The following is a 26,857-nucleotide window of genomic DNA, read 5'->3' on the forward strand; positions in this document are numbered from 1 at the left end:
AATGAATCCGACTACATTATCGAAGATCAGAAGAAGCAGCTCAATGAATTATTATTAACGCATGAACATGTTTTTGATGAAAGGCCAGCAGTTATTAAGGGATACATATGCCATCTCTGCGTTAAGCCGCAAGAAACGTATTGTAAAACTTTCTATCCTGTTCTCTGGAGATTAAAGGATCAAGTCAAAAGAAAATAGATCGCATGTTGAAATGGGGTTTGATCAAACCCTCTACAAGCCCATACTACTCCCCTTGTTAGTCGTACCAAAAGCAAATGGGACTGTTAGACTGGTACTCGACGCCAGAGAAATAAATAAAATAATTATTCCGGTGAGAACACATCCGGAAAACATAGACGAACTTATACAACAGTTCCAGAATGTCAAATGTTTGACGAGCATTGATTTTCGGAGCTTTTATTGGCAAGTCAAGCTGAATCAGTCATCAAGGAAGTATGCGGCTTTCATTTATTCTGGAAGAAGTTACCAAATCACCGTACTTCCTTTCGGACTCAACATTAAAGCTGGAATCTTTATAGCACCTCTAGATTATGCACTAGGCCCAGAACTCAGAAGAATGATAACAGCGTTTGTTGATGATTTCAAATGGTTCAGATGGCTCTGAGCAATATGGGACTTAACTGCTGTGGTCATCAGTCCCCTAGAACTTAGAACTATTTAAACCTAACTAACCTTAGAACATCACACACATCCATGCCCGAGGCAGGATTCGAACCTGCGACCGTAGCGGTCACGCGGTTCCAGACTGAAGTGCCTTTAACCGCATGGCCACTACGGCCGGCGTTGATGATTTGCTTATTGCATCGAAAACGTGGGAGGAGCATAATACCTTACTGAACCGAGTGTCGGACGTGTTCAAAACCACGGGAATAACTGCTAACCTACAGAAATCCCATTTTGCAGTAAACAGAATCAAGTTCCTGGGGCATATAATTGACGCAAAGGGAATTTTACCAACCAAGGAGAAGCTAATTGCAATTAGTAAGTTTCCAACACCCAAGAATAGGAGGCAATTAAAAGGATTTATGGGCCTTGCCTCATATTTTAGAAGATTCATAACAAACCAGGCTATAAACGCAGCAGCTCTAAATAGTTTGTTGAAGAAGGATGTGCCCTGGCTCAGGACAATAGAGTGTCAAGAACCATTCGAAGAGATAAAGAAGCAATTAGTAAATGCACCGCTTTTGTACCATCCGGACATGCAAGAAGAATTTTACTTGTCAACACATTCTTCGAATGTGGGTATTGGAGCGTGCCTTTTCCAAGTACGCAAGATAAATGGACAACTCACCTTCTGTCCTATTGCATTTGCTAGTCGTGTTTTGTCCAACTGGGAACGAACTTACACGACGACAGAATTAGAGGCTCTTGCGGTCATGTGGGGATTTAAAACATTTCATTATTATCTATATGGGTCAAAGACTGTCGTATATTGCGATCATCAATCATTAACGTTTTTACAAATGTGTAAGACTGGCTAGATGGACTCTCGCTCTGCAACAATACCAATTTAAGATCGTTCATGTCTCAGGACAGCAAAATATTATTGCTGACGCTCTATCATGGTCACCACAGGGTTTGACTAAAGACATTGAAGTAAATAATAACTCAGAATTCCCTGTACTGCTGCTGTAGGAAAATCCATATAAGACTTACTACGTCAATTTGGGTGCGCATATGGCACAGTTACAAAAAAGAGATGCTCAATGGGGAAGTGTCATTCAAAGGTTTCAACAGCTACCTTCGGATCAGATGGCAAATTATTACAAGCTGGTAAATGGCGCATAATTTTTCCGCTTTGGAAGGCCAAACAGTCCGTTGGTGTGTATGTATACCTGAGGTGCAAATAAAGAAACTTGTATGGTTCACCCATTTAACCTGGGGACATTTCGGTGTGCAACAAAATGTGCACACAAGATAAGTATGTACTGTTATTTTCCCAACATAAGGCGCAGAGTGCATGAGGCCTTGAAGAAATGCATAATCTGTCAAAAAGCAAAGCCGTATTCCAAAGGGAGTAAGCACCCATTAACGCTATATTAGTCGGAGAACGAAAAGAATTAACTTCGTGCGATCTGTATGGACCGTTACCTACTTCAAGAGGAGGTGTTAGATATGTGTTGGCATTTCGTGATGTGTGTACGAAATAAGTAAAGCTATACCCGATAAAGGCGGTTACAGTCAAAGTAATTGTAAGAAGATTGACAAGGGATTATATTCCACATGTTGATATACCTAAGGCGATAATAACAGACAATGCTAAGATATTCACGGGACTCCGATGGAGTCGGTGTGAAACACATATTAACATCATTTTACCACCCACAAGTCGATTTGTTTGAGAGAATTTTTAGAGTGTTCAATCGCTTTATGAGGACTTATTGCCATAATAAGCAGACTGCGTGAGCAAATTATGTGGAAGAATTTGAGCAGCTGTACATCAACATGCCCCACTCCTCCACTAGTTATACACCTCATGAATTGATGTTCGAGGCAAAAGAAGAAAACTTCTGGACTGAACATGTGGCCAAAACTCAGGAAACTGAGATGCCTTGGGAAGAAAAAATAAGACAAGCCATCATAAATATGACGCAAAAGGCTGATCAGAGAAAACAACAATATGACAAATTAATCAAGAGGGTACAGGCGTACCACGTCGGAGAGATGGTACTAGTCAAAAGACATACCAAATCATCCCTAATAAAGAAGAGTATAAAGAAATGGGAGTTATTATTTACTGGCCCATACATCATTCTACAAATTCCGAACCCTGGAGCTTATCTGTTAGCATGCCCGGGATGTAACAAAATTAAAGGTTTATTTTCTCATAACGACTTGAAAAAATTTAATGAAGATTAGAAGATAGTGATGAAGGGTGTTGCGAGTGACAGAGATGAACGCTCGTAAAAACATAACAATAAACTGTGTGTGCTTAGTGTTAGAAAACTGAAATAATTAATAAGTGACACAGATTGTAGAAATAGTGAATAACTATAACTATCGAGTGCTGTAGAGAAGATAGTAGAGATAGACTTCACCTGCGTTTGGGGAAACATAGAACTTTAGCATTGCTAATGTCATCAAGAATAATAAAAGGATCTGAATGACCTTCAAGAAGAAAGAAATATTTCCCGAAAATGACGCTGCATAATCAAAAGAGGTTCCCAGTGAATGTTCATATATAGTTTCAAGTGCATGCTTGGATGTGTAAACGTGTGAAGTGAAGTGATGCGTTTAGACAGTTAATCATGAGTGACGGTTAACGCCGCAGAGATAATTTCCCGCGCAAAACAACTGACGTCGGCGCGAGAGTTAGAATCGATATAGACGACACAGATATGCTTTGTAAGAGACCCGCATCAAACGCGAGGGCAAACTGATGTTCAACTTCAAAAAAGTGTCATAATTAGAGGTTAAGAGTTCTTGATTTATTGTTGAATGTCAAAAGAAGTTAATATTCATAGAATTAGTAGTTATTTAATGGGTCTTGTTCACTTTGGAATTTTGTTTGAAAATCCATTTCCATATATGTGCATGTATGAATGCCGGATGAATCAGAGAATAAATGAAAGAAGTGAATCCACATTCCTCGCCACTAACAACTTTTACATTACAGCAATCAAGCGAAGAAATATATGTATTTAGGGTAAAATTTTTATGAGTATAGATATAATATGACTTTTCAAGGAACACCTTGATGTCGCGGTACCTCTCTCTTCATTTCTTCTGTTTTCAATGTCTCTTTTCTTCGTCTGTCTTATACATTTTTTTTTCAGTCGGAGGACTGACACTCATTACTTCCGGGTTACTAGACTAATAGGTAGCTCGCGAAATGTATTCGGTAAATCAAAATTAAGCTCACAAATTTCGCTCGCTGCGAGGGGCATTGTAATGTCCCCATAGCAAATACCCTCTACCACACACCAATTAATCATTTTCAATCAAACCATCCACATTCATTCACTTTGGAAACGTTATCTGACCTGATTTTCTCGTAATATATGCGGCGACAGCTCGTCGACGCCAAAGTATTTTATAGTGCATTTATTCTTTGAAATAACAGAGATGCATACAGGGTGTTACAATAGGTACGGCTAAACTTTCAGGAAACATTCCTCACACACAAAGAAAGAAAATATGTTACGTCGACATGTGTCCATAAACGCTTACTTTTCATGTTAGAGTTCATTTTATTACTTCTCTTCAAATCACATTAATCATGGAATGCAAACACACAGCAACAGAACGTACCAGCGTGACTTCAAACACTTTGTTACAGGAAATGTTCAAAATGTCCTTCGTTAGCGAGGATACATGCATCCACCCTCCGCGCATGGAATCTCTGATGCGCTGATGCAGCCCTGGAGAATGGCGTATTGTCTCACGGCCGTCCACAATACGAGCACAAAGAGTCTCTACATTTGGTACCGGATTTGCGTAGACAAGAGCTTTCAAATGCCCCCATAAATGAAAGTCAAGAGGGTTGAGGTCAGGAGAGCGAGGAGGCCATGGAATTGGTCCTTCTCTACCAATACATCGGTCACCGACTCTGTTGTTGAGAAGCGTACGAACACTTCGACTGAAATGTGCAGGGGCTCCATCGTGCATGAACCACATGTTGTGTCGTACTTGTAAAGGCACATGTTGTAGCAGCACAGGAAGAGTATCCCGTATGGAATCATGGCGGTGAATCGAGGAAGTACAGTACATACTGACGAAACTAAAATGAGCTGTAATATGGAAATTAAGCGTTTCCGGACACATGTCCCCATAACATTTTTTTCTTTATTTGTGTGTGAGGAATGTTTCCTGAAAGTTTGGCCGTACCTTTTTGTAACGCCCTGTATATGCATTCTCCATGGTTGTTAGAGGGGTAACTAGGACAGCATCTTGAGTATCTGTTGAGGGATTGACGTGTTTCTGAGAGGTACATATTCTGCTTTTCTTCTCGCTAAAGCGAGTAATATTTACGCCGCTAGCGGTTTGTTTTGAAGAGAAAGAGATTGTAAAAGGAAAATAATTAAGGCATGGAATCACCGGAGGGGTGGTCATGTAATAGAGATGGATTTAATACACGATTTCCTGCATAAATAAGGTTTGTGACTTTTTTGTTCTGGTGTGAATGAACGAATGAGTTTTTCTGAATCATTTGTTGATCACGTTGGCCCTGTAATTAGTGGGGAACTTCACCTGTGTCGAAGAGAGCCTGCAAACACTGAGTCAGTCTTAAATCGTCCAAAAAGACTTCGTTCACATTTGGAATTCGCAATCTTTCGTAAGAGGAACAAATTGTCCAAACGATTAATTCTCCCGACTGCCTGCAGTGTTTAACAGTAATAATAAATGTAAAGATCTCTTACAGCAAGCCAGCCGCTGATTATCAAGACGGAGGACTCTACCAAATATTCTATTTGGCTGATTCTTTTTATCACTATATCACATAATCATATCTTATATTAAAAACTATACCTAGATAAAGGAGAGAAAGAGAGAGAGCGAATGAGAATCGAGGTAATACTAATAATCCTCCATTAGTCTAATTTCTCGCCTGTCTTATCAGCCAAGAACTGGGAGGGCCTTAATTTACTGTATAGACATATATGTGAAGGTGAAGGGATATTAAAGACAACAGAGACACGTCTATACAGACAAGACATTACACAGAGATAGCGGCTAGCTGCATTGATCATCTATTCTTAGATTAAAGAGACGGCAACTTATTATCCGAACACTAAAATATTAAACCTTCTCCATCCACCTCCTCTTCCCACCTCTCTGTCCAATTCCTCCACCTCCTCCCTCTCTTCTCTTCATTCCTTTCGCTCTTCATCTCTTCCTGCCTCCCTGTCCTTGTCCTCCTCTGCCCTTTCTCTGTCAGTTTTTCTCTCCCCATATCTCTGTCCATCTTCTCTCTCTCATATCTATGTCCATACCCTCCTTCCTCTTCTCTGTTTGTCCTCCCTTCTCTCTTCCTTCTCGCCCCATATTATCACCCACATCCCAATAGGTGGCTGGATTTTACCCTCACAGCATTTCCTTCCAGAGAGAAAGTAAAAAATGTACCAATGTTGCCTGGAATCGCTCCAGAGGTTTAGGAAGAACATTTTACCAACGGTCATGCGCGCTTATGCATTTGTCACATATATTTCACTTTTACTTGACATGACACTCATATTTGTGAGCACATTTTATATGTATCACCAGCGTATTTCACCCTGCAGTTTTGTTTTCACGTTATTCAGTATTTATGAGATCGTATATCTTGAACTGTATATTGCTTACAATGATATAATTTTGTTGGTACATCCAGCGGAACATGTGGATACTGTCTACCAAATTTATTGCGAATAGAATTTGGTACTGACGAAGTAATAAATTAAACACCATGCATACTGCAGCAGTTTTTCACGCGTCTCAGTGCTTATGCCTTCATATCTTCAGGAATATGTTGTACGATCACATCGTTTTTAAGGTTCATTCCAAGGTATTTGTGAATACCGACTGCAGAATGTATTGCGAACAGAGCTTGTGTTAAGGAACTAATAAATTAAAAGGACAAGCGTGACGTGGCAGTTTTACTGCATGAAGAGTAGAAATTCGGTAAACTCTTAACATTTTTCCTTTGATCATTTTTTGGGGAATGTCAGCGAAAAAAAGTCTCTTAAAGATTTGAAATTGCGTATAATGTTTGTTGCAAGCCACTGACTGCTTTTATCCCCAATATAGTGGATGACTATAAGCTGGCTTATTTCCGTGTCATGAGCTACGATACTTTTTCACCCCTTCGCCACTCTTTTAAGAGGTAGGTGTTTCTTACCCCCATCGAGATTCTATCCAGCGATATGTGTGCCAAGTTTGGTTGAAATCGATCCAGCGTTCAGTAGGAGATGTGAAACATACATACACACATGCACACACTTACCATATGTATGGACTTTGTCCATCGCCACTTATTGCTCATTTGTAGCCTATTATCCCCTTTTCTATTTACAAGGGAAACTTTCCAAAGCATCCCCCTCAGATTCAGCAGTAATATGGCCCAGGGATAGCTCGTCGAAAACTGAAAGGAGATCAAGCATGAAAACAGGAAGAAGGTGTATTGAACTGTGAAAAAAGGAGCAAAATCGAAAGAGTGATGAGTCCAAGCTCAAAATCTGTAACACCTAGCGACATTAAACAGTCTTCACGTCGTGGTTAGGTGGTGACTGTGGTATACTGCGAAAGTGGAGATCCGTGTTCAAACGTCCCTTCTGTCCCTTTATTTTCACAAAATTATGAACTATCTGCCCCGTCATTAGCGTGTATAATCGCTGGATTAAAATTTGTCACTGTTTCGTTATGTAATGTCCGTTTGCAACAGCGAGCCTACTATTTGTTCTATATAGGTGTCACAGGTCATGACTCTTGCGTTCCGTTTTGGAAGTGTTTACTTTCGAATTCCTTTGTTGTAACACAGTTCACTGCTGTTTATTTGCTGTTTTTATTTCTGTGAAAAATTTGCGCGGCGTATCGCCTGCTCTCACTATTCATTACTCGTACATTTACTTCCGACGATAATATGTTGTTACCACATGAGTCATATTTGTAACCAGTGTATAATATGACAATTGTCAAGAGTACAGAAGAAGAACAGACACGTCAATGGCCGGACGGAAAGTTCAACATTATGAAAAAAGGTATTTGGAGTACAAGGGAGATTTGAAGACGGATCGCCCACCCTGCAATCCATTACCGTCCCCACGCAACCAAGACGTCGCGACTATTGAAACTCGCTCGCTGTTGCACATGTTGAGCTTGGACCGTTCACTGTGTTTTTCTTCTTTTTACGCAGGTTAGTGAATCCTATTCTTATTTTCATGCTTGATCTATGTTCAATTCTTGACGGGCTATCCAGTGGGTCGTTTTACCACTAACCCTGAGGGGAGTGCGATGGGGAGTTTCCCTTGTCAGGAGTCATATTTAACAAAGCTCATGAACCTTTTTAGTTCTTAAAATAGTTTCCCTTTATTTATAGGAATAAATATCCCTTTCACAGCACTCAGTTCCAGCTGCGAAGGTAGGTCTTTACGACAATCGCTGGATGAGAAAAAGCTGTGGCTGAGAATATGTAGAGCACGTGTCCATCACCCACGATCTAAATTACAGAGTGATAAGTCCATGTGTCTAGTATTACATAGTAGGCCATGCATTTTAAAATCTTTCAGACTACAGTTTGTTCAAATGATTTAGAGAGATAGCGCCAGTAGATGTTCAAGCTTCATTTTTGACTACTGCAATTACAGAGAGAGGCCTCGATTCCCATTGCATAGTGATCGACTGTAAGTTGGCCATAACTACACTTACCGATTCTGAATGGGTCCTAAGTGCGATAGTCCTGTTCAACGACGTTCAAATATTTGTTTTATGGTTTCTATCCAACAGGTTGCGCGATTAATGCGTTAGCTATTCTTGCAGTTTCGTTCCTCATTATCGAAGGCGATAGCGTTAAGAAATTGAATAATTGTGTCAGTAATCTGATTTATCAGGACATAATGCTTCTTCTTGCACCAGTATTTCTATTACGCATGAGAGCAGGCGGCTTATAAGTTGTGTGACACATAGATATATGCTGAATAAAGGCCTGTAGTACTTTAATTGCTGTACTTGTAAGAAGATATTGGCATATAATCACTATAAAATAGGATTTTTATGTAACCGACCTATAGGACCTTGGAATGGGGCAACATTTCGACTTTCGTGAATCTGAGAGCTAATAATGGAAGAATGTTGTTTTTCATCACACATGATTATGTATGATTAAGGTGCCCTACATAAAGTAATTGGAGCAATGCATGAATGCAAGGGACACAACTTCCCCAGAGTTGCCCTTTTATCGTTGTTACATGTATTTATTCAAACTAAAACGTACCTATTTTTCAATGTCTCAGAGTATCAACTACTACGGTTAGCCAAATTTTTTTTCCATTCTCAGTTCTGAATCGTCGAGGGTTGAGGTCCGTTTTTCTTTGTGTAGAGCATTTTGGCGAATGCTATTCCGATTTTCACAGCGTTGCTTTTATCTGTCATTCTAGTCAAAGTTAGCGGGAAACCTGTTCAACAATCAAATAACGTATTGTAAGTAGGCTGTTTAGGTTTTCAGATTGGTAACGCCACGTAGCGCTCTGTATGAAAATCACTAGCTGTGCTGTGTGCAGTCTGTGGCTGGTTGGCATTGTTGTAATATTCGCTATTTAGTGTTGGGCAGCTGGATGTGAACAGCGCGTAGCGTTGCGCAGTTGGAGGTGAGCCGCCAGCAGTGATGGATGTGGGGAGAGAGATGGCAGAGTTTTAAGAGTGGATGATCTGGACGTGTGTCCATCAGAGAGAGTAAATTTGTAAGACTGGATGTCATGAACTGATATAATGACTTTTGAACACTATTAAGATAAATACCTTGTTTGTATATATAATACTGTGCCTATGAGTAGTTAGTGCCTTTAGTAGTTAGAATCTTTTATTTACCGTGCGGTATTGGCGCTCGCCGTATTGCAGTAGTACGAGTAACGAAGATTTTTGTGAGGTAAGTGATTCATGAAAGGTATAGGTTATTGTTAGTCAGGGCCATTCTTTTGTAGGGATTTTTGAAAGTTAGATTGCGTTGCGCTAAAAACATTGTGTGTCATTTTATTGATGATCTGAATAAGTAAAAAGAGAAATGTCTATGCACGTTCAGTTCTGCTCAGCTGTTTGAAAATCAAATAACGTAAGAGGTTTATCGGCACAATCATTCATAAGTTTTTCTAAGGGGAGATTTCATAGTATTGTCATGATTTTTGATTTTCTATTCGTGATATATATATATATATATATATATATATATATATATATATATATATATATATATATATATATATATATATAGGAGGTGGAGAGGGAATCAGCCCGCTAAGTGCCTGAATCTGTATAGAAATCGCCACAGAAAGTCACTGTTGATAGCTGTACAAGACCAACGTTTATTAAAACGACACTAGGATTAGACGTGGATGTAGTTGATGTCCTTGATAACAAGGATATGCAATGCGCGTAAGTTATCGAGTAGATCAGAAGGAGAAATTGGAACTTACAGGTATTTTTCGATCAGTGGAAAAAAAGTAATTTCATCCTGTGACGTAGTTCTTTTTGGTAGTATTTTTCTACTAGTAACACAAAGTAACAAAAAAAGGATTACTTACGGTGTGCGCTTAACTAAATACATGTTTTCAGAATGGAAGGTTGTCGCACTGAAAAATTACGCCGATTACAAAACCAAATGAAACATAGAAGGTAAGTAATTGAAGTGTTTAAAACATTAATGACACAACAAGATCTGATCTTGAGTGTAGTTCCTTTTCTGCGATTTTAAAACCTTAGACCGTTGGCGCCCAGAGGAAACTGGTATGCATCTATAGCCTAGGCAGCTCCAACGCGTGGCGCACGTTATGCTCGTTGACAGCGACGAGGTGCGGGCTGGTCAGGTGGAGGCGGAGCGGTCCCATTGCGCAACCATCTGCCTGACGACGGAGTTGTCGCGCGCCACGGAGCGCCCGCGCACCTGCACCTTGCGGTCGGGCATGTGCAGCAGGTGCGCCAGCTGCGTGAGCGCCGCGTGGTTGTCGTCCGGCGAGCAGAGCGCGTGCACGCGCACCGGCTCCGCGGTCGAGAGCAGCAGCAGCCCGGTGGCAGAGGCGCACGCCCGCAGCGCGTCCGCGCCCGACCTGCCGCCGCCCGCCTCGCATTCCTCCAGCTCGCTGGCCGGCAGGCACATCGACAGCGTGCTACGCTTCCGCTCGAATCCTCTGCCCAGCATCTGCACACCAAATGTTCTTCTCACATCCCTGTGTAAACAGTGTTTACGTCTTTCTACTTGCATCCAGTCTAGACGTAACTTCACACCGAAAACCAACTCCAACAAACAAAAACATACAACTGTTGTAAGTTTGGCAAACTTACATCTGTTGACAACTGTTGAAAAATGTTAACAACAGTTACAAGCTCTTGTAAACACCCGTTCGGGGCTATTATTTTTTTGTTACAGAAAAGCAATGGAAATGGATTCTGACTGTGAAGATTTGCCATTTGTTACGGTTGGAGATGATGCTTTTCCTCTTTCATAGTACATGCTGAAACCATACGCAGGATGGTCAGAGAAAGGCAGCCAGGAAAAACTATTTAATTGACAAATATAGTGTGCCATTACGACCGCAGCTAGTGGTCTTGTGGTTGCGTTCTCGCTTCCTGCATAGGGGATTTTGGGTTCGATTCCCGCCGGGTTAAACCGTTTTTTTCTGCCTCGAGATGACTGCGTGTTGTTGTGTCGTCTTCATTATCATCGTTAATCTCCATTATGGTCGGAGGAAAGCAATGGCAAACCACCTCCGCTAGGATCTTGCCTAGTACAGCGGTGCGTGTCTCCCGCTTCGGCCCCTATGCTCCTCGGAGAATGGGACCTCATCATCATCGCGCTAGACGAAATTGAAGTGAACGTTTTTGAAAGGGTGTGAGCAGTTTTTCGGTGTCTTAGAACCACTACGCACGTAAGTCCTGAAAAAGTAACATTAGAGACTTCCGCAGTTACGTCTTTGTACAGTTTTCTAAGAAGTAATAAAGAAAAAGCCAAAGTTCACTCACCACCTGTCAGTTTTGATGTGGGAGATATCGAAACAGGCAGTGTTTCGAATGGCACTTGGAGGATGTCACCGCAAAACAAATCTCTTCAGAGAAAGGGAGCAAACGCAGGAGGAACCGCAAGGAATATAAGGGATGAATTTGCAATCTACTTTGTATCGGATGTTGGTAAAGTAAGATGGCAAGACAAATATGAAAAATATCGAGTGAAAAGACAAATGTAATTAAAAGCTTCCGAAAATGTTCAAATATGTGTGAATTCCTAAGGGACCAAACTGCTGAGGTCATCGGCCCCTAACCTTACGCACTACTTAAACTAACTATTGCTGAGAACAACACACACACCAATGGTGGAGGGAGGCTTCGAACCCCCGGCGGGAGGGGCCGCGCAGTCCGTGACATGAAAGCTTCCGGGCAAAGCCCTTACTATTAGCACTACGTCTTCAGGCCACAAGTGTCCCATCGGGAACATCCGACCGCCGTGTCATCCTCATTGAGGATGCGGATAGGAGGGACGTGTGGTCAGCACACCGCTCTCTCGGTCGTTATGACAGTTTTCTTTGACCGGAGCCGCTACTATTCGGTCGAGTAGATTATCAGTTGGCTTCACGAGGCTGAGTGCACCCCGAAAAATGGCAACAGCACATGGCGGCTGGATGATCATCCATCCAAGTGCCGGCCACGCTCGACAGCGCTTAACTTCGGTGATCTCACGGGTACCGCTGTATCCACTGCGGCATGTCCGTTGCCAAAACCCTTTTAGCTTTACTTATTAACAATGTAAGCCATTAATTTGAAAATTGCTTTATATCGGATGTTGACAGAATGATATGAGAAGAGATATAAATCAATTTCCGGTGAAAATACAGTTGTAACTACAAAATTTCCGACCAAAAGCCTCACATCTTCAGTTACACTAGCGAATGACATTTTACTTACGATTTTAAATATTGTTCACGCCTTTAAAATACTTCATATGCTCGTAAAATATCCATTTCGGAATGTAGATCTCATTTGTCCCAGACCCACTTTTAGTTTTGACCATTTTACAATGCTCACGATTGTACTGTGTTTCACATTTGTCTATCTCCTTTCAAACTCCACTATGCGATGCACCGATTTTATCCGAAACTTCTTTCAACAAATCTTTCCTTTAATATCTGTCTTTATTTGCAGAATCAGCAGATGGTGGAAGAAACCATGCAGACGAAACGGAAAACGCACATGCGCAAGTCACGCAACTCTGCCGTGTTTCAGCTCACTGACCATAAACTAGAAACTCGAGACAAAACTTCCCCCAACTAGTTGTTGAGACCCGCGACTCCAAACAACTGTTGACAAGAGTAGAAAACTATGTCAAATTTCGAGTTGAAAACAATTGTCAACCGAGTTTGTGGGATGGAGATGGTTTTCAGTGTGAAGGTACCTGAAATAGACCGCAAACACGAAATCAACTATACTCCCGCAACAGAGAAAACGAGACTGCATCTGATGCTGCTATGTGAAAGACTTATCAGTCATAGTTTGGGACATTCAAGTGATTATGGCTGGTAGTATGGACAGTGTATCATGCGAAATTGTGCTACAGGACTTCTTTGGAAACTACCTTGAACAAGTAATCAGAACTAATAATGATGAGAACGTCTTGGATGTCCTGATTACAAATAACCCCAGCAATTTGACTGAGTTATTGTAGAGCAAGGAATCTGCGGTCACAATGTAGTTATAACAGCACTGAATACAGTTCTTAAATACAGTATCGGCTCGGCAAACTTTAACCTATGTGCTACAATATAGTGATCTACATCGTTTTCACTTACAAGGGTTGTAATTAGAAGTAAATTGAATAAATTCATTTAACGTATATGAACTGAAATGTTTAAATATATCTAAATTTTATAATTAGTCGTTTAACATTTCGCGGAGTAAAATAATATGGAAGAAAGATTAAACCATGGTGAATCGAACGCCACACGCTGAATTCAGAATCCATATCGTTAATCACTTTGCCGTAACAGTAACTTACTGAGAGGTCAACGTGTGCAGTTAACGTACACTGAAACAAAAATGAAAAACATTTGCATGCCACAGTTAACATTCATGAAATTAGAATTAGTGTTCCGTTTGGAAGGTGACATGTAGAACACAGAAAATAGAATTAATTAGAGAAACGTGACAGATGAATCTGGATATTCGTGCAAACAGGAAACACATTTTACTTTTGTAGTAGAATCGTAGTCAAAGTCTGCTTCAAGATGGTGGAGACAAGGTAGCAAGGGGTCAATTCCCGAGGCCTTCCTCTCACCCCCCTCCCCGTCCACGTGTCACTAAACGGCTCCCTCACATGGCTGCCTCTTCATCTTTTACAAGGGGAATACAGATTTTTAATGTGGAGGTAAGTTGCTATGGCTATCGGTCCCTATGCTTACACACTACTTAATGTATCTGAAAGTAACTTACTCTAGGAAAAACACATACATCCATGCCCGATGGAAGACTCGAACTTGCGAAGGGGAAAGCTTCGCGAACTGTGACAAAACAGCGCAGCTAACCTGCGCGACGCGAAAAGGAGACGAGAAAACAAAACCACAGAGAGAGCAGCAGCTGCTGACGGAACTACCCAACACCCTTCGAAAGGTAAGATTTAGCATGTTGCCAAAGAATTCTCCAAATCGGGGCGGTTGCCAATAGAACCAAAAAGCCGTAGGCTTAAATTGGTGAAAAGCTAAATTGTTACCATAATCCTTAAAATGTACACTTTGACCGACCAACGATGTGATCATATTAAGTCTTCGTCCTCTGCAAAAGGAAGTAGCCGGCTGCAGAATTATATCAAAGGAAAATGCACCTTCAACAGACCAAGTAGGGAAATCCAATTGCTTCCAGAACCTGGACCAGTTTGCTAGGGAAGCCTCATGAAAATCCAAAAAGGAAATGCTATATAGGACAAAAGCAACGGCGGCAATCCAAATCATATCACGATCTTCTGCCACAGGGATAAGAATATAGCGGCCAGGAAGTCAACTGTGATGACAGTCACCAGCAAGGTAGACGTCCTGAGATTTACTACTCTCGTCACTGTTTCATAATCAAGAATTTATAACCTGAGAGGACGACAATTCTTAGCAGTATTACGATCAGGATGTTTAGGCATCAACTCAATTTTCCTTACCTTGAATGGAACAAGCGTAACTCACCCCCTTGTCATCTCGTTCAAATCCCACGTAAATATGCGACACAAAAGTGGCTACAAGGGCTTCTTTGAGAGAGCATCCGTACCTGGCGTTTTCTGAGAAGAAGTAACAATAAGATTATATACATCATCTGGGTGAAAGGCGCCCTAGAAATTCGTATTGTGCTCAGGCGTTAGTGGCCTTCTCTTATTTGAGTTATCAGTCTGCTGATGTGTTTGATGCAGCCGGCCAAGAATTCCTCTCCTGTGCCAATCTCTTCATTTCAGAGTAGCACTTGTAACCTACGTCCTCAAATATTTGCTGAATATACTCCAGTCTCTGTCTTTATGTTATACCCTATACAGCTCCCTAGAGTACAGCGGAAGTTATTCCGTGATGTCTTAAGAGACGTCCTACCTTCCTGTCCCTTCTTCTTGTCAGCGTTTTCCATTTACTCCTATCCTCGCCCATTCTCTGGAGAAACTCCTCATTCCTTACCGTATCAGCCCTCTTCATTTTCAACATTCTTCTGTAACACCACATTTCAAATGCTTCAGTTCTCTTCTGTTCTGGATTCCTCACAGTCCATATTTCACTACCATGCAGTGCTGTGCTCCAAACGTTTATTCCCATAAATTTCTTCCTCAAATTGAGACCTACATTTGATACTTGTAGACTTCTCTTGGCCAGGAATGCCCTTTTTGACAGTGCTGCTCTGCTTTTTATGTCCTCCCTGCTCTGTCCGTCGTAGGTTACTTTGCTGTCTAGCTAGAAGAATTCCTTACCTTCATCTTCTTCGTGATCGCCAATAGTGATGTCATGTTTCTCACTGTTCTCATTTCTGCTACTTTTCATTACTTTCGTCTTTCTTCGATTTACTCTCAGTCCATATTCTGAACTCATTACACTGTTCATTCCATTTAGTAGAACATGAAATTCTTCTTCACTTTCACTCAGGATAGCCAATGACATCAGCGAATCTCAATATTGTTATCCTTACACCTTGAATTTTAGTTCTGTTATTGAACCTTTCTTTTATTTCCGTCACTGCTTCTTAATCCGAGTACTACGTTCTTGGTCTTCTATTTTTATTGTTCCTTCTCGGATCTTGTACATACTATACACTACCCACATCTACCCCTTCAGCTTACCCTTATTGTTCTCAGAATTTAGAACATCTGATATTTGACAATATCGAACGCTCTTTCCAGGTCGACAAATCCTATGAACGTGTCTTGATTTTTCTTTAATCTTGCTTCCATTACCAACCGCAACGTCAGAATTGCCTCTCTGTGGCTTTACCTTTCCTAAAGCCAAACTGATCGTCATCTAACACATCCTCAGTTTTGTTTTCTTTTCTTCTATATGTTATCTTATCAGCAACTTGGATACAGTCAACGTGCAAGTCGCCGAAGTGGCATCAAATCGAAAGACTTGCACCCGGCGAACGCTCTGCCCGACGGAAGGCCCTAGTCACACGACATTTTAACTTGGATACCTGAACTGTTAAACTTATTGTGCGATAATTCTCGAACTTGTTAGCTCTTGCAATATTCAGAATAGTAAGGATAATATTTTCCGAAAATCAAATAATGCAGGGTGACAATTATTGAACTATATGAAATAAAATCGTCATAACTTGTCAACAATTTGCGATAGGACGTTCAAACTGCACTGTTGGCGGGGGACATGATGGGAATTATGATGCTCATGTATGGTTTGGCTTAGCGATGAAGCGCACTTTAATTTGGAAGGGTTTGTCAATAAGTACAATTGGCACAGCTGGGGAACTGAGAATCCATATTTCGCGATCGTAGAGTCTCTTCACCCTCAATTTGGATGGGTTTGTCAATAAGAACAATTGGCACAGCTGGGGGACTGAGAATCCATATTTCGCGATCGGGGAGTCTCTTCACCCTCAATGGGTGACTATGTGGTGTGTTATGCCCTGTCACGGAATAATCGCTGCGATATTCCTTGACGGCACGGTAACTACCTAACGGTACGTGAAGGTTTTGGAAATGATTTCACCCCCATTATCCAAAGTGACCCTGATTTCGGCAAGAAGTGGTTCATGGCAGACGGTGCTCGACACAACTGAAGCGGGAGTGTGTTTGATGTCCTGGAGGAGCACTTTGGGGACAGCATTCTGGCTGTGGGTTACCCAGAGGCCACTGGCATGGACCTCGATTAGCCGTCATATTCTCCGGATATGAACACATGCGACTCCTTTTTGTGGAGCTAAAAGGTGTACAGCAATAACTCCAAAATCATTGCCGAGCTGAAAACAGCCGTTCAGTAGGTCATCGACAGCATCGATGTTCCGACAGTTTAGCGGATCTTGCAGAATTTCGCTATTCATCTGCGCCACATCATCGCTCATGATGACAGGGATCACGAAGATGTCATAACCTAAATCCGATTATCAGTATACACGTTTACATGTAGAATAAAGGGCGTGCAGACTGTAATTTGTGAGTAATTTACGTTTTTTTCATACAGCTCTATAACTGTCACCCTGTGTATCACCAAAAACATTCTACTGTTGCCACCTCCACCAGTGGTTTTAGAGATTCTGATGGAATGTTATCAATCACTACTGCATTATTCTATCTTAAGTTTTCCAAATCTCTTCTAAATTCTGATTATAATATTGGATCCCGTCTCCTTTACTGTATGTCGACTCCTGATTCTTCTCTATCACGTGATGAAACAAGTCTTCCCCCTCGCAGAGGTATTTGATTTACTCTTTGCACCTGTCCGCCCTCTCCTCTGCATTGGAATTCCCATTTGCACTTTGAAATTCATTACCCTTCGTTTTAATTTCACCGAAGGTTGTTTTGACTTTTCTATATGCTGAGTCAGTCCTTCCGACAATCATTTCTTTTTAGATTTCTTCACATTTTTCATGCAGCCATTTCGTCTTAGCTTCCCTGAGTTTCCTATTTATTTCATTCCTAAGTGAATCGTACTTCTGTGTTCCTGAATTTCCTGGAACATTTTTCTACCTACTTCTTTCGTCCATCAACTGCTGTATTTCTTCTGATACTTACGTTTCCTTCGCATATACCTGATTTGTTCCAATGTTTTTCTTTCCAACTCCTATGACTGTCCTTTTGAGCCTCAGAGAACTTCAAGCGTATCTCTTTATTCCCTAGTACTTCCGTACCACACTGCTTTGCCCATTGATTCTTCCTGATTAACCTCTTGAATTTCAGCCTACGCTTCATCGCCACAAAATTGTTATCTGAGTGAGGTTACACCCTACAATCCACTCTCTGATTTCGGAATCTCGGTCTGACCATGATGTGATCTAACTGAAATCTTCCCGTACCTCTCGGTCTTTTCCAAGTACACATCCTCCTCTTGTGATTCTTCAACGGAGTATTCACTATTACTAACTGAAATTTATTGCAGAACTTATTAAGTCTTTCTCCTCTCTCATTCCTAACTCCAAGCCCATATTCTCCGTAACACTTTCTTCTACTCCTCCTACAACCGTGTCCCAGTCCTCCATGACTATCAGATTTTCATCTCCCTTAACGTACTGAATGTCCTGTTCAGTATCCTCGTATAATTTCTCTATCTCTCGGTTCATCTTGTGACGTCCAAATTATAGCTGTTGTCGGTGTTGGTTCTCTGACGATGCCGATGACAACAACCCTGTCACTTAACTGATCACAGTAACTCGCTATCTGCCCTATCTCCTAGTCATAACGAATCCTACTACGGTTGTATCATTCTCTGCTGTTGTTGAAATTACCCTATAATCATCTGACCAGAAATCCTTGTCTTGTTTCCATTTCACTTCACTGATCCCCACTACCTTCAGACTGTGTCTTAGTGTTTCCCTTTCCAGATTTTCTAGTTTCCCTGTCACGTTGAAGCTTCTGACGTTCCATGCCCCGACTCCTTTCGTTGGTTAATCAATCTTTTTTCTCATTGGCACCTCCCCTTTGGCAATCCCTTCCCAGACATCCAAATGGGGGACTATTCGGGCATCATTTGCCAATGCACAGATCATCATGACACTCATTTTATTACGGGCCATGTGACCTTTGGATACACATCATGTGTCTTTAATGCAGTAGTTTCCATTGGCTTCTGTATGAACATGCCGTTGATCACTGCTAATTCTTCCACTTTCAGGGCAGTTTCCCACCCTAGGAACAATAAAGTGCCTTGAAACTGTGTTCGCTCCTGCCCCATATTTGAGAGAGCAGTTGGCAGGACAGTTGTGACTTCTTATGCAGGAAGTCTTCGGCCTCCATTGGTGTTGATTTTTACTCAGAATTTAAACAGTCGAGTCGTTTGAACCCAGGACTGAGAACATTCTGATTACTAATCAAAGACGCTGTCCCTAGTCAACGGGCGGCCAACCTACGGTTCCAATAACAGAGTCGAAGCGAAAGTTGCTAGGTGTATCCACGTTGTAAAGATACACATAGTGGCGCGGTGTAGGGCAGCTCGCATTTATGAAACTTAACAGGTTCAAGTGGGACCTCGCAAATTGGGACATGACGCATGGTGGCGCGACACGTGCTTGCACCAGATCGCGTGGCGTTTTCGGTGCACAGTTTCTCGGGCCGCGCGCCATTCTAGCACTATCGAAGAGTCGAGACGGAGAGCGGGAAAGCAGTCGTCCAATGCGCTCCCCCATTCCCCCCCCTCCCCCCCGAAAAATATTATATTATTACTAAACTTTATTGTCAGCGAGTAGTGTTCCGTTTCTCGTCATTAGATCTCTCAATCTTATTTCATTAGTGCATTATGTTCTTTAGTTATTTGTATCCTTATTGCCCCTATAGCTTTACTCTTTTTACTTTGTTATTGCTCTTCTTTTGTCAACGAAAAGCGCACAATTCAATGACTGGTGAAACGTTAACGACAGGGGTTAAGTTATATCTTCGTTTCCACAATGTCTTTAGACCGCAAGAAGGGACAAATGATTCATCGTGAGGGTAGTGAAATAGCAAGGGATGTTTAAAATCACGTGAACAAGCCCAAGGGAGAAAAGTTTAATTATACTGTGAAAAAGTCACTACGTGCTGCCAATGGTGCTGGCGTATCTGGAAGTACATAAGTCTCACAGTGGTGTGGATGTAATAAGAGACTTTATACTGCAGATATGCGGACACGACCTTTTCACTTTAAGCTAGAAACAACCCCCACGAATGAGAATGTTTGAACTGGCGCGTCGTGAGGAGAATAGCATTTCGTGGTTACATACACGATTTCCGAATTAATAAACTTATTATGCCATATGGTACATATATTGAGAATGTGGTCGGTTTTATCCCGAAAGTATCAGTATGCTGATAGAGTGTGGTGATTTGATACATTTAATTTGCTGAAATGTATTGCTGACAAAGGCAGGCTTACTTTCATGACAACGTTTCTCGAACACGTGAAATCATCCCCTCGCAAGGGACGCCTGGCTAGCTTCCACTTGCCGGTCGCACGCGTTATTCTCAGCTGCTGACAGCGCACTGACCATCTTGTCGTCCAGTGGATTACTTTCTTTTCTCAATAATAACTATGTCATTCACGAAATACAGGGTGTCAGTTTGGCAAGTCTTAGGTTGCATCTAGCATGTGTCCATCGTTCTGCATCAAGGGCACACTCGTCATTATTTTCATATTTCTCATACGAGGAACAGGAAGAAAAGCCTTTGGTAAATTTAATTTCAAGTCGTTCAGCATCAAAAATATGATGGGTTACTGAGATTCCGAAAAAAAAATGAAACAGAAGTGGCGATTTATTTTGTGTGAATTTTTAACCTTTACTCATTTGAAGAAGTATATAACATGTATGAGTAACGGCTACATTTATCTTGTTGACCTTTTCAATTGAGCTTCTTCTGCCTAAAGAGAGTGTAATTTGCTTAAACTCTCCTTCCAATAGCTGTTTCGACAGAACTCTGAAACAGAGTGCCTCATTAAACAAGCAGTTGACAATTAGAGAAGTCAGTAGCTTACGGAACACCTCATTGTGATGGTTTGCAGTAATGTAAGAGGAAAAAGCACACGTTCGTTTTTAAACTATAAAATTCTCTTTCACCAGCTGCGTTTACTCTTAAAAAATTATAGTACTGCATTTAAAAAATAAAATAAAATCTATACCTTCTGCTATATTGCTGTAGATAAGAAAGTTCTGTGTGTTAAACATATGGCAATATAGTCCTTCTTGTGTGCTACCAGTCATCAAAATGTCTTTTCGGTATCTCGACTGGTTTAGGAGATATTAGAGACGTTATGAATATTTAGTTATCACGCGTCTGTGATTATAAATGAACGTGCTACGTAAAATCCATTTCCTCGAGACTGGAAAGACAAACATAAACCTCCTTCCAACCAGAAAGAAAAGTTCAATATGCTAGCTAAATTTCATACGTACCAACATGTGGTTAATATGTACCAAGCGCCGGTCTGGGTGACCGAGCGGTTCTAGGCGCTACAGTCTGGAACTGCGTGACCGCTACGGTCGCAGGTTCGAATCCTGCCTCGGGCATGGATGTGTGTGATGACCTTAGATTAGTTAGGTTTAAGTAGTTCTAAGTTCTAGGCGACTGATGACCTCAGAATTTAGGTGCATATAGTGCTCGGAGCCATTTGAACCATTTTTTATGTACCAAACGCAAAATCTTTGAGACCACTGTTTTTCATTGCAAACTTTCCCATTTTCGTACCTTTTTCAGTCTGTTAAGTGAATATAACAGCATAAGGTTGGAAACCTGTGGGCATTACGAACCGAGCCTTACATCCTAACATAACGCTAACTCGCTTTAAATACTCTCGTCATTGGGATCGCCGGCATTCACAGTAATAGCACACTATTCCACCATTACCATAATGTAGTGAATCTGTGTACTAGATACTCCAGCACGGTCTAAGAACTAGCCGAAGTTGTACTCAAGATGTTGACATTCACCTGATGAACTTTATGCTGGTCGCCGCCTATCATCGACTGATGGAGCACATGGCTGCCTTCCGACTACAGCACATTATAGGGCGCTGCTAGTGCTGAGCTGCGATACGAAATCTGACAGTGCCTCTTGCGGTCAACGTTCCGTTCCAAAACACAGGCGTCTTCAGGTAGGTACGTGAAAGCAATTTTTCAGGTTCAACATAAGGATCTACTGGCGATGATAAAGAGTAGTGTTTTAGTCGTTTGATAGCAAGTACTAAAACATTGTTACACGAAGTAGAGGAAAAGAACAAAACATTGGTAGATTATGAGAAAAATGAACTAGCTATATAATTGCAGAGAGGTCAGAAGAGTTTAAGCTAACTTCGCAACATCAGTTTATGGTACAGACGGATTAAATCAACAGTCAAGCCATACATTTGAATGAGATGGTGTCGGGACGATTAATGGAAGAAGTAAGGAAAAAATTTTAAGAATGCACTTGAGACTAGGTAACTTAAGACTGAAAGTCGATGTGTCCAATGAGGGTTACAATTCTTAGACAAGAAACTGAATAGCGAGTTTCAGAGGGGGGGGGGGGGGGGAGGGGTTGTGAAGAGGTTGAGTAGAAAAGGGACAAAGGTCAGGGTAATGATGAGACACTCCCTCTGCACAGGACAGGAGACTATGAAAACCTGCTAAAAGAGAGGATTAGACAACTAAGGAAATATTCTGAAAATTACGTGGGACATGTAGACGGAAAACAAGGTTCAAATGTCTCTGAGCACTATGGGACTCAATATCTGAGGTCATCAGTCCCCTAGAACCTAGAACTACTTAAAACTAACTAACTTAAGGACATCACACACATCCATGACCGAGGCAGGATTCGAACCTCCGACAATAGCGGTCGCGCAGTTCCAGACTGAAGCGCCTAGAACCGCTCGGCCACACCAGCCGGCGGAAAACAAGGAAGAGTAAATGTAATGGTGTTCTTCTCAATCAAAAGTGAGCGATAGTGATAATCAGTTTTGGGAAGAAAGGACAGATGGCCCGACCTTTGACGCAGGAGGAACCGACACAGTTATGTTTCTGAAAGCGTTTTACTGAACCTTGCCTGCAGCTTGAGACTACCGAAGAGAGATACGTTTTGTGATAAGATCATTTGGAGGTGACTCCTTTGCTGTGGGAACTGTTAAATGTAGACATATTTAAGCACTTTGAGAGATCTGAAAGACTAGTCAGAGGATGAACAGAAAAGCCTAAGGTTGCAGTTGATGTGTTCAGGCGCATACAAAGAGACATAGTTTATGAACCACAACTGACTGCTTATCAGTAGGTTAACCGCAACCCCTAGAGAAATCTGATAGGAAGAACTTGGGACTAAGAAAAGTAAAAGAGGAAACAATATGTCAAAGCGCTAAGGGACAGTAATAGGCCTTCGAGAGAACCGGTTGTACCGAAGGTATGAGAATTAGTGAGCGTACAGCTGAGGCAGGAAAGTGGGCCTGCTGATAACACCATACCCAATAGGTCTGCTGATAACACCATACCCAATACAGTAATGCATGAGTCAGCTTTTGTAAGGTGTCAAGAAGGAGTAAAATTAAAAGAATAATTATTAAAGAAACAATCTGAAGGAGTAGAACGTATCAAAACCATTGCTAACAGGACATGTCAATGACACAAAGCTGACATTAATGATGGACTTCAGAAGTGACAAATGTTTAATTGACATAACGTGTTGGGTGGTTATTAACAAGCATGGGGAGGCAGTTATCTCACCGGCAAAGCTACAATTTTCCATGAGGTGACTGGAGTTAGCCGTAGGATGTTAAAGGAGGAGGCTAAAATAAAATTTTGTATTGAAGAAATGAATTTCGAGCAAACAATGTATGTAGTGGTAGGAATGGACTGACCTTGAAGAAAAAAAAAAACAAAAAAAAAGTCAGTGTCTTTATTGGGGAATGGAATATGAGCGTATCTTATTAAGGAGAGAGAAGGGAAGTAAGATTTTTTAGTGATTAATATGCGTTGAGAGGAATAGGCTTCAAATTTGTGAATCAACCTTGAAGGATGTAAAAGCTTAGAATCAGTATAGAAACTGGAGGCGATAACAAGACCCTACATAAAATCACAAAGCAACTGACGAGTAAGAAATTAGTCGGTGATTTGCCAATCAAGGAGAAGCAAGGGACACTACTCACAAATCGAGAAGACCAAGTTTATGGTTGGAAACAACATTTTCAGAACATTCTGAAACGTTAAACTACAGATGACAATATAACTGGAAGTAGACGGGGCAGGACTCCCACAAGATACCTCAGTTAATGCAGAACTCCCATCCAAAGAAGAAATCGGGCCTGGACAACATCAGTCCAGAGATACTTAATGTAGATCCCTTTATAATAGCAGCAATTTTACACCCACTATGACACCGACATGGATAAAGTACCGAATGATTGGAACAGAGGCTTGCTCATCAAGCTGCCCAAGAAAGGAGACCTTTCCGTTTGTGATAATTGGAAAGTCATCACCGTACTGTCAATCCCAAGCAAGATCCTCTCGCAAATAATCCTAAATAGGATAAATGCATATATAGACAATAAAATAAGAAGGTGAGCGCGATTCAGGGATGGTCGCTCTTGCATTGACCTGATAAACACCTTGAGAATAATAGCTGAGAGATCATATGAATACCAGTTGCCGCATTACATGCTGTTTGTAGACTTTGAAAGGGCTTTCGACACTGCAATTAGAACAAAATTATGAAGCTTACTGCAAACTTTTGTAATTCCCAAGAATTTAATTGCTCTTGTCATGTGCATGTATGAAAACTACATATGCCTGGTTCAACAACAACAACAACATCTGCTTTCAGAACCAATATCAGTGAAAATAAGAGTTAAGAAAGGCTGCGTGCTCCCACCGATATTAATTAACACAGTACTGAATCTTGTAAAGACGCGAGCAATGGATAAAGCGAAAGGAATAAAATGCTGCAATGGAACGCAACTAGAAAATCTAGTTTTGGCAGGTGACCTGTTCCTTCTGTCCCACAGCCCCAACGACATGAACGAGAAACTAGAAGACCTGAAGTCTGCGGCGAAGAAAATCGGTTTGAGAGTAATGTAAAATCTGTGCTTCTATATGGATGTGAAACATGGAAAGTGGCAAAGCAACTAACGCATTAGCTGCAGACATTCAGCAACAGATATCTGAGGAACATGCTGGAGGTATGATGGCCAAAAATTACCTCCAACAAAACACCATGGGAAAGAACCAACTAGAAGCCAATAGAGGTGCAGATAAGAAGCGAAAAGTGGCGATGGTTAAGGCATAGACTTAGGAAACCAAATGAACATACTGCGAAGGATGCGCTTTATTGACCCCCTCAGGGACGACGGAGACGAGGCAGGCTCAAAATGACGCGGAGACGATCGGCTGAAGCAGAAGGTTGACAGCAAGGATTACAATGCGAAGAAGCGAAAACACTAGCTGAACGTAGAACAAGCTGGCGATACTTTATTGCAGATCCATGCTCCTCACAAGGAGTTAAAGGATCATCATCATCATCATCTATTAAGACTGATTATGCCTTTCAGCGTTCAGTCTGGAGCATAGCCCCCTTATAAAATTCCTCCATGATCCCATATTCAGTGCTAACATTGGTGCCTCTTCTGATGTTAAACCTATTACTTCAAAATCATTCTTAACCGAATCCAGGTACCTTCTCCTTGGTCTGCCCCGACTCCTCCTACCCCTTACTGCTGGTCCCATGAGTCTGCAAAGAATTAAGAACAAATGCAAATAAAGTGTAGAAATTTCAACTAGAAGAAGTGTTGAATTAATATTAATAAGTTTCTTTTTTCAAATAGGTCTGGAATTATGTCAGGGTATCAATGAAACAAAAGATGAAAGATAATACAATGCTTTAAAAATTTCGATAAACTAGTCACTAAGTATTAGACAGTAGGTAATAAGGATGTTAGAAGTACAGGAAAAACCTATTATGAGAGAAAAAGACAAACTTGTACCTAGACGTATTCTTTGGTAGTCAAAGGTCTGGGATCTTTCAGTCGAAACTATGTATCACTGCCGGACATACTGTTTCTGCAGAGCTATTCCGGTGACAGTAAATGTTTTATTCATTTGAAGAAACGAAAACCCTCATTTATTTATGCAGAATGGATTGTTATGTTTCGCAGAGGAAAGTGAAGAAATTACTGTTGGTTTATCCCGGGGGCCCAGAATATGTGATTTAGGAATAATGAAGAGGCTATTTAGTGTTTGGTTTTGGATGGAGTGATCTGAAGGTTTGAGGAATAAGACAGGAAACTGTTCTGTTAAGAAAATGGTGTTTAAGGTTGCACTAAATATGAATGGTAGTACGAATGTGAAAGTAATGTGTCACATCCTCTCAATTAAATGCCACAGTAACACACCAAATGCTCCATGTTTGTGTCACATACTCTCAAATGATGCCACAGTAACATACCGTACCAACTGCTCCATGTTGACACGAATACAGCTAACTGGAAAATTATTTACTAATGATCTTGAGAATTCATACCCTTTGCTTTGACATGTGCACTGAAAGACACAAAAATAATAACGGATGTGATATATGAGCTGTCCATTGTTTAGCAAGTAACTGAATGTAAAATTTTGCAGGGGAAAATTGAATAACTGAGAAGGAGGAATTTCATTTTCCTTTTAATATGGATAATTGTTACATAATAAAGCAATACGAATTCCTTTCACTTCACGTGTACTAAGAAATTTTCTGCATTTGGGAAGACAAGAAGGTAGCTAACAGTTTTTGGAGCAAATACTTTCGCATGAATTTCGTTCACAAAGCGCAAAGCGTTTTTTTTCTTTTTTTTATGGAATGCAGATAAGTTCTCGGAGCACATAAATTGAATATAATTTGAGTAAAACGTGTTGAATTATGAAGATAAAGAGGAAGTCATGGTTCGTAAAGGATGGAGAGAGAGTGACAGACATGTCTGTGACAAACAAGAGAATTTCGTCTGTTGGGATTAAGGAGGACGCGATGTAGAGAACAGAACATGAGCTGTAGACGAGAGTGACATCTCTGAGAGAGTGAGAA

The 26,857-nt window shown here is 41.1% G+C and overlaps 1 protein-coding gene across 1 annotated transcript in view; it reads right to left on the bottom strand.

Annotated features, from left to right (window-relative positions):
* Positions 1 to 9,989: 9,989 nt before the first annotated feature.
* LOC126334781 (uncharacterized) overlaps positions 9,990 to 26,857 on the bottom strand; it is a 65,009-nt gene continuing 48,141 nt past the window's right edge. Inside the window, exon 4 of the mRNA XM_049997383.1 lies at positions 9,990 to 10,846. Within this exon, the coding sequence (XP_049853340.1) occupies positions 10,511 to 10,846 (336 nt within the window). The 3' untranslated portion in view covers positions 9,990 to 10,510. The remainder of the gene's footprint in view (positions 10,847 to 26,857) is intronic.

The sequence above is a fragment of the Schistocerca gregaria genome, chromosome 2 (assembly GCF_023897955.1).
Source record: "Schistocerca gregaria isolate iqSchGreg1 chromosome 2, iqSchGreg1.2, whole genome shotgun sequence".
NCBI classification, from domain to species: Eukaryota; Metazoa; Arthropoda; class Insecta; order Orthoptera; family Acrididae; genus Schistocerca; species Schistocerca gregaria.